The sequence below is a fragment of the Mastomys coucha genome, unplaced genomic scaffold (genome assembly GCF_008632895.1).
Source record: "Mastomys coucha isolate ucsf_1 unplaced genomic scaffold, UCSF_Mcou_1 pScaffold22, whole genome shotgun sequence".
Classification (NCBI taxonomy): Eukaryota; Metazoa; Chordata; class Mammalia; order Rodentia; family Muridae; genus Mastomys; species Mastomys coucha.
In genome coordinates, this window is record NW_022196905.1 from 211,307,202 (window position 1) to 211,316,112 (window position 8,911).

Here is an 8,911-nt window from a genome sequence, read left to right on the forward strand (position 1 = left end):
CCCCCCCCGTGCTTCCCCTGTGCTTCCCCTGTGCTCCCTCTGTGCTCCCTCCGTGCTGATATGGGCTAAAGCTCTGGAATTGTAAGCTAGCCCCAATCAAATGCTTTCATTTGTGAATGTTGCCTTGGTCTTGATATCTCATCACAGCCAAAGGACAAAGACTAAGACAACAGAGGCAATCTTAGACAGTCTGATTTGCAGGCTATGGCCTTTCTGCTTAGATGTGAGCCACCATGCCCAGTTTTCTTCATATTTATCATGCAAGAGGCACAAGGCACATGTGGGATGCTGAAGTAGGAGGATTATGGGGTTTGAGGTTACCTGGACCATCTAGGGAGATAAATTATTTCCCTACATGAATTGGAAGCTGGAGAGATAGCTCAGGTGTACACTCTGCTCTCACACAGACCAGAGTGTGGCTGCCAGCACACGTCAGGCAGCTCCAGGGAATGCAATGCCTTCTTCTGGTCTCTGTGGTCACTGCATTCATATTCACATGCACAAACATAATCAAAATAATAAAACAAAGGGAAGGAAGGGAGAGTAAAGGGGAGAGAGATGGAGGAAGGGATGAGGGGCAGGCAGAGAGAACTGCTCCCTGTGACGTTAGCGCACACTCACCTTGCATCTGATTGGCTTCTTATTTTCATGATATTGATTCTTGAAATATAATATAACATGAACTTTCTTTATATCAAACCCACAAATATCAGGTCCTACAAAAAAAAAAAAAAAAAAAAAAAAAAGAAGACAAAGAAGAAAAAGGTACTGTCAGCTTTCCTCCATACTGTCTCTGCACAAACAAACTCGCCTAAGCATCCTTCCCACCACGGGAACAGTAACCTTGTCTGTCGGGTGCTCCTGAGTTCACCAGAAGACATTGAAGCAAAGCTCTGGTGACTGGCTGGCTCCCTCCTGCCAAAGTCACCCTGCATGCAACTGTGAATCACCACAAATGAGAAAACAAGGCCAACAGGACATCGCGTCGGACTCCCATGGGAAGACTGCCAATCCCAGGCCAAGCGACCGGCTCAAGAAGCAAAACAGTGAGCTGGAGAGATAGCTCAGAAGGGAATATTGCTGGCCATCCAGGTTGAGGAACTGAGTTGAATCCCTGGGAAGCACAAGGTGGAAGGAGATGGCTTTCACCTTGCCCTCTGACTCTACATGTGCACCACAGCGTATGCAAGCCTTCCATAAATAATAATTAGTAGTACTTTTTGCTTGGTTGGGCTTTTTGAGACAAATTTCTCTGTGTAGCCCTGGCTGTTCTCGTTCTGTAGACAAGGCTAGTCTCGAACTCAGAGATCTACCTGTCTCTGTCTCCTGAGTGCTGGGATTAAAGGTGTATACCACCACTGCCCAACAATATTTTTTTTAAAGTTTGTTTTGTGTGGCTCTCTCTTTCTCTGTGCATGTGTACATGTGCATGCAGGTACCTCTGGTAGCCAAAAGGAGTCAGATCCTTGGGATCTGGAGTTATTGGTGGTGGTGAACTAGGGTCCTCCCCGAGAGCAGTAAGTGCTCTTAACCACCACCTCCCAAATGTATATGTTCTTTAAAATGAAAATCAAAGCCGGGTGGTCGTGGCACACACGTTTGGTCCCAGCACTTGTGAAGCAGAGGCAGGAGAACCTCTGAGTTTGAAGCTGGCCTGGTATATAGGGAGTTGTAGGACAGCCAGAGCTACTCAGAGAAACCCTGTCTCAAAAAAAACAAAACAAAAAAAACCAAACAAACAAATAAAAAAGAAATGAGATGGGAAACAGAAAGAAAGCACAAAGAGAACTAAGACATTTTGTGCTTTGTTCTTCTGCCTTTTTACAGTGCTGGGAATGGAACCCAGGGGCCCTCACACTCGCATCAAGCACTCACCACGTGGGCTACAACAGAGCCCAAAGGATTTATTATGGTGTGTGTGTGTGTGTGTACATGCATATGTGTATGTGTGTGCGTGTGCTCGCACAGGTACTTGAGTGCATGTGTGGTGCCTACACATGAACGTGCGGAATGCTCTTTCCAGTGCACACGCTGACGGCAGAAGCCTTCCTGCTGTCTCTATCAGTGCGGTTAGTTATATGCCCTTGAGGCAGGGCTCTCACTAAGTGGGAAGCCGTTCCTTTCAGCTAGACTGGCTGGCTAGCTGAGGCGCTCTCAGGATCTTCTTGTCTCCCACCCAGTGTTGGGATTGCAGGCAGGCACATACAGACAGCCTCATCTGGCTTTTTATGTAGGTTCTGAGAATTGGAATTTAAATACAGTTACCCACTGAGCTATCTATCCCCTCACATTCTTTTCTACATTTTGGGGAGACAGGGTGTCAGTGAAGCTCAGGCTGGCCTGGAATTCCTGCCTCCATCTCGAAAGAGCTGGGATGATGGCTGCTTTGTTCACATAATGCTGGAGATGGAATCCAGGGCTTCCTGAATGCTAGACAAGCACTCTACCAATCCCGCCCGGTCCCAGCTCACACTTCAAATCTTTTTTTAAAAGTATTTATTTATTTTAATTTCATGTGCATTTGTGTTCTGTCTGTACTGTATGATTGTGTGAGAATGTCAGATCTCCTGGAGCTAGAGTTACAGACAGTCTCAAGTTGCAATATGGGTGCTGGGAATTGAACCTGGATCCTCTGGAAGAGCAGTCAGTGTCATTTAACCACTGAGCAATCTCTCCAGCCCCACACTTCAAACATTTTAAGCTTCACAACACTTTTAGACGTAACCAGGAAGGCCACCATCCATCACTTGACAATCTGGACATGTTTTAAAGGCCAGAGTTTGTCACTTGGGATTTATGTGTTAACTTCATCTGTGCAGTGTGCCCACTGAAATCCCAGACTGTGTCATTGTTTCGCTCTCTGGAGTCAAGGTCTTGTTATTTGGCCAGGCTGGCACCACACTCGCAGTGCTCCTGCTGCCCCTTCTAAGTGCTGGGATGGCAGAGGTTTACCACCATGCCTGGCACTAACATCTCACACTCTTCAAAATTTGATATATTCTAGCCAGGTGTGGTGGTGCACACCTTTAATTCCAGTATTGGGATGCAGAGACAGGAGGACCTCTGTAAGTTAAAGGCTAGCCCGGCTTACATAGTAAATACCAGGACTGCCAGGACTACACAGAGACATCCTGTGGTCAAAAACTTTTTTTTTCAGTGTGTGTATGTTTGTGAATGCAGGTGTGTGCCTGGCTAAGTGTGGTCTCAGAACTCAACAAATTTCAGGGCTGAGGTTGTAGATCAGTGATAATGTGTTCAAGGCCCTGGGTTTCATATCCAGCACACAGCTGTGTGAGATGGCCCAGAAAGCAAAGGCATTTGCCATCAGGCTTGAAGGTCTGAATTCAGATGGAAGAAGGAAAGAATTGACTCCTTCACGTTACTAGAGCTGCAGAAATGGCTCGGTGGTTAAGAGCGCTGGCTGTTCTTGCAGAGGACCCAAGTTCTGTTCCCAGAACCTGCCTGATAGCTCACAACCACCTGTAATTCCAGTCCCAGGGGAACCAACCATCTCTTTTGGCTTCGACAGTCATCTGCAATGGTATGTTGCACATAAACTCACCCAGGAAGGTGCACACACACCCATGCAGATTAAATGAATATTTTTTTTAAAGCCAGGTTCAGATTCTAAGTTCTTTGGCTTTTTGGTTCTTACGCCTGAGAATGTTCAGCCTGTATTGGTTAGTTTAACAGTGCTATAAACCTTAGGTTCAATGCTGTTATGGTAGTCCCATCCGCAGAGCCTCTGTGTAATGTTGGAAACATGTGGCTTCCCCTGCTGAACTTACCAAACATGATGTAGTACTGAGACTTTTCATTCATATTCTTCTGATCCAGATCAGACGGGAACACCTTGATGTAACCACCACCGCAGTCCATCTTTTGCTCATGCTTCACCGTGTACTGGATTACCAGGGTCTTCCCTTTGTTGCTGAACGGCTTGAAGCTCGCAGAGATGGCATAGAATCGGCTGTTCTGGGTCGTCTGCAGGCCTTCCAACAGAAAGCATGCATGTGTGAATCAGAATGACATTGCACTCAACTGTAGGGACCTCCAACTCATGTCCCCACTGACCCCCAGCAACAGAGGTCCTGTTTGCAGTGAGCCACTGTGTACAAGTCCCACAGTGTGCCACATGCACACTATTAGCAGGGGGGTTCTCCTTCCAAGAACCTCTGCTTCGCACGCCTTTGTGCATATGATGCAAGCTTTGCCAGGGCCCAGTAGGTAAGGCACTTACCACCTGATTACATTCTTGGGGACCCACATAGTAGAAAGAGGGAGACAATTCTCAAAGCTGTCTTCTAATTTCCACATGCATGTGATGACATATGTGTGCACATGTGTGCACTCACAGACAGACAGACAGACAGACACACATACACCTAATTTATAAAAAAGACTCTTTTACTAGTTTTTTATTTTGTTTGGGACATAGTTTACCTGGCTGTCCTGGAACTCCCTTTCTAGACCAGGTTGTCCTCAAACTCAGAGATCCAACTGCCTCGGCCTCCCAAGTGCTGAGGTTAAAGGCACGCACCACCACCGCCCAGTCTGTCTTTTTGCTTGAATTTCTCTTGTTTATACTGGGGACAGATGGGACACAGGAACTGACACATGCTCAGCACCAGCTCTCTCTCTGGGATACACCCTCACTCCTACCACTGGCATACTTTAGGTTACAAAATTACCTCCCTGGGGATGTGGCTCAGTTTTAATCTCAGCTACTGTGCATGAGGCCTGGGGTTCCATTCCCAGCACCATGTCAAGTGGGGATAATGGCATACATCCAAGCATTTGGAGGAGGAAACAGGAGGGTCAGGAGTTTGAAGTCAACCTCAGGTGCATGGCAATTTGAGGCTAGCCTGGGTTACATGAAGCCCTGTCTCAAAATCAATACAACATACACATGAGATGTCTCAGCAGGTCAAGAAACTCACTGCCAAGTCTAAGCTTGGTGAAAGGAGAAAACTCTTGCATGTTGTCCTGTGACCTCCGCATGTGTCTTGGCATGTGCACACACACTTAAAAGGCAGGGGTTGGAGAGATGGCTGAGGGTGTGAGCGTCTCACTGAGGTGACAGTAAGAGGACCTGAGTTTCAATACCTAGAGCTCACTTAAAGACTTAAAAGCTGGGTAGTGGTGACCACACAGAGAAACCCTGTCTCAAAAACACAAAACAAAACAAGGTAGGTGTGGCTGCACATGCCTGTAATTCACCATGTGTATGTGCTCGTGTACATGTGTGTACATGTGTATTTGTGTGCATGTGTGTGCATGTGTGTATATGCGTGTGAATGTGTATCTATGTATGTATTTGTGTGTGAATGTGTGTTTATGTATTTGTGTGTGTGCATGTGAATGTATTGTGTATTTGTGCATGTGTGTATGTGTATGCATGTATGTGTGCATGTGTATATATGTATGTGTGTGCACATATGTATGTATTTGTGTGAATGTGTGCATGCATGTGTGTGTGTATGTGTGTATTAATGTGTGCACATGTGTATGTATGTATTTGTGTGAATGTGTGTGCATGTATGTGTGTGTGGTGGAGATTGGAGGAAGCTGGGGCTCCATGGTCATCACTCAAACTCCAGGTTCAGTGGAAGTAAGGCTCAGTCTTAGGGAGTAAGGAGGAGAGTGATAGGGCCTGACACCAGGTGTCTACTCTGGTCTCCTCAGTCACTCATGGGTACGTACACCTGCATGCACCACATGCCTCCAGATATAATATATAAAAGCTTAAGTTTGCTTCCTTAATAGAGCAAGAATATACAATGAAGGTTGTATAGCCACTGAAGAAAACAAAACACTACTTTTTAAGGCAGGGTCTCATGTAGCCCAGGCTAGCCTAAAACTCCCTATTTCACCAAGTATTTTAGTCAGTTTCTATTTCTGTGATAAACACCATGACCAAAAGCAACCTGGGAAGAAAAGGGTTTGTTTCATCTTACAGCTCATAGTCCATCAAGAAAGGAAGTCAGGGCAGGAGCCTGGAGGCAGGAGCCGATGCAGAAGCTGTACTGCTTACTGGCTTCCTACTCAGGGGTTGCTCAGCCGGTTTACTTACAGGACTCAAGACCACCAGCCTGGAGTGACACTGTCCACAACGGGGTGGGCCACCCATCAATCACTAAATAAGAAAATGCCTCACAGGGGCCTCTACAGGCCAGTCCTATTGTGGCACCAGAGCTTGTGCCCGAGTGAGATAACCCAGGCAGCACAGCGAGAATGACTGGCACCCCTCTGGAGCTACCCCTGACAGTATCTGCAGAGCGCTGCTATGACCGGCCTGAGCCACAATGGCCAGTTCCAAATGTCTTTGTTTTCTTTTGCTACCTGAAGACGGTTTCACTGTGAATGTGTGGTGTCACATGTTAATACTCAAAGCTGAGGCAGATGCATGAGGTGAATTCCAGGCCAGTCAGGGATACATTGAGAGCCTACCTCAAAAAAATAATATAGATAAAAATAAAACCAGGGGTTCAGCACTTAAAAGCACTGGCTGCTCTTGCCAAGGATCTGGGTTTGATTCCCAGCATCCACATGGTGGCTCACAACAGGTTATAACTCCAGTTCCAGGGGATCCAATACCCTCATTTTTTTTTTTGTTTTTATTTGTTTTTTTGTTTTTTTTTTTTGTTTTTTGAGACAGGGTTTCTCTGTGTAGCCTTGGCTGTCCTGGAACTTACTTTGTAGACCAGGCTGGCCTGGAACTCAGAAATCCACCTGCCTCTGCCTCTCAAGTGCTGGGATTAAAGGTGTGCACCACCACTGCCTGGCTCTAATACTCTCTTCTTACTTCTTTAGGGACCACACAGTTGAGCACACAAGCCTGCAAGACGTTCTACACATAAAATAAATAATTTAAAATATTAAAAACAAAACAAGACCAATGTGGCTGGTTAAAAAGTGGCTTGTGCCTTAAATCCCAGGACTGCGGAGGTGGAGGCAGGTGGATTTCTGGTTTGAGACCAGACTGGTCTACACAGTAAGTTCAGGACAGTCAGGACTACATAATGAGACCCTGTCTCAAAAGAAACCAGTCAATCAAACAACTCCAAATTGTCCAACAATACAAACTTGGAATAGTTTTTCTTTTTGTCTGTCTCTCCACATAGCGCTGGCTACCTGAAACTCATATATCTGCTTACTTACCTCTGCCTCCCATGTGCTGGGATCAAAGGTCCCATTGCACCTGGCCCTTTCAATTTTTAAAATTACATTTATTATTTATTTATTTATTTATTTATTTATTTATGAGTTTATTTGGTAGATGTCTTAGGGTAAGGGAAGTATGTGACACATATGTCTCACATATGTGTCATAGCACATATGTGAGAGTCAGAGAACAACTTGGGAGAATCTGGTCTCTCCTTCCACCATACAGATCCCAGGATTCAAACTTAGAGTGAGGTTTGGAGGCAAGTTCCTTTACACACTGATTCATTTCTGCAGCCCAAACTTGGGTGTTCACCCACACATCCAAGCCTCAGCTCAAGGCTGGCTCCCTACTCTGATCTCTCTCTCTCCCCTCTCTCTTCTCATGGGATTCAGATCCCACATCCCACTCCTACCTCAAGCACCAGGCAAGGGCCCTATTCTCTCCTGTCATCTCTAGCCCATCTGAATTCCTTGAATTTTTCCATCTGTGACTATGAAGTCATGGTCCCTGGAGACCATGAAGGGGAAATCTAGATTTCCAGAGCCCTGGCACCAGGCCTATTTCTCTTCATGCTCAACAGGGTTTGGAGGAAATGGATGAAATACAAACTCTTTGAAAGGGAGACAGAGAATTCAGTGGGCAGACATCAACCACATCCTCTGGCTCATTCATGGCACAGCTGGCTCTTTTCACCCACTTCAGTCATAAAGCTGGAAGAGTTTTGTTTCTGAATTATTTTATATAACTATCTTACTACCTCCCCCCATAACCCCACATGATAAGGTCTCACTTTGTACCCCTGGTAGTCCTAGAATTCACTATGTAGACCAGGATGGCCTCATAGATGAACTCAGAGATCCTCCTGTTTCTGCTTCCTGAGTGCTGGAATTAAAGGCCTTTGCCTCCAGGCTGGCCTCTTAGCTGGAACTTAGAACCCTCACCCTACACCTTCCTCCTGCTACCATCACATCTAGATTCTGTGATGCTGCGGCTTTGTGCATGCTAGGTAAGACAACTCCAATTCAACTCTAGATGGTGGATATTTTAGACCTAGTGTCACTGGGTCTCTGCCTCAATTCTTTGACTACTTTGTAATATCCAAGGGACTACTGTGTATCAATATGTAAATGAACACTTCACCTGTGTTACAGACACTCTAATAAAAATTTCTGTCAGGTGGTGGTGGTTCACACCTTTAATCCCAGCACTTGGGAGGCAGAGGCAGGCGGATTTCTGAGTTCGAGGCCAGCCGGGTCTACAGAATGAGTTCCAGGACAGCCAGAGCTACACAGAGAAACCCTGTCTCGAAAAAAAAAAAAAAAAAACAAAAAACCAAAAAACCAAAAAAACACAAGAAAAACAAAACAAAACAAAACAAACAAACAAAAAAATTCACAGCATAATGACTCACACCTGTAATCTTAGTCAGGGTTTCTATTCCTGCACAAACATCATGACCAAGATACAAGTTGGGGAGGAAAGAATTTATTCAGCTTATACTTCCACATTGCTGTTCATCACCAAAGGAAGTCAGGACTGGAACTAAGCAGGTCAGGAAGCAGGAACTGTTGCAGAGGTTACGGAGGGATGTTCCTTTCTGGCTTGCTTCCCCTGGCTTGCTCAGCTTGCTTTCTTATAGAATCCAAGACTACAAGGGATGGCACCACCCACGATGGACCCTCAACAGAGGAGTGGATACAGAAATTGTGGTACATCTACACAATGGAGTACTACTCAGCTATT

General features: G+C 45.6%; 1 protein-coding gene across 1 annotated transcript in view; it reads right to left on the minus strand.

Annotated features, from left to right (window-relative positions):
- Calr3 (calreticulin 3) overlaps positions 1-8,911 on the minus strand; it is a 22,128-nt gene that overhangs the window by 9,347 nt on the left and 3,870 nt on the right. The window contains exons 3-4 of the mRNA XM_031340299.1: positions 3,789-3,992; positions 622-716 (exon numbers count right to left, since the gene is read on the minus strand). Coding sequence (XP_031196159.1) covers positions 622-716; positions 3,789-3,992 — 299 coding nt within the window. The remainder of the gene's footprint in view (positions 1-621; positions 717-3,788; positions 3,993-8,911) is intronic.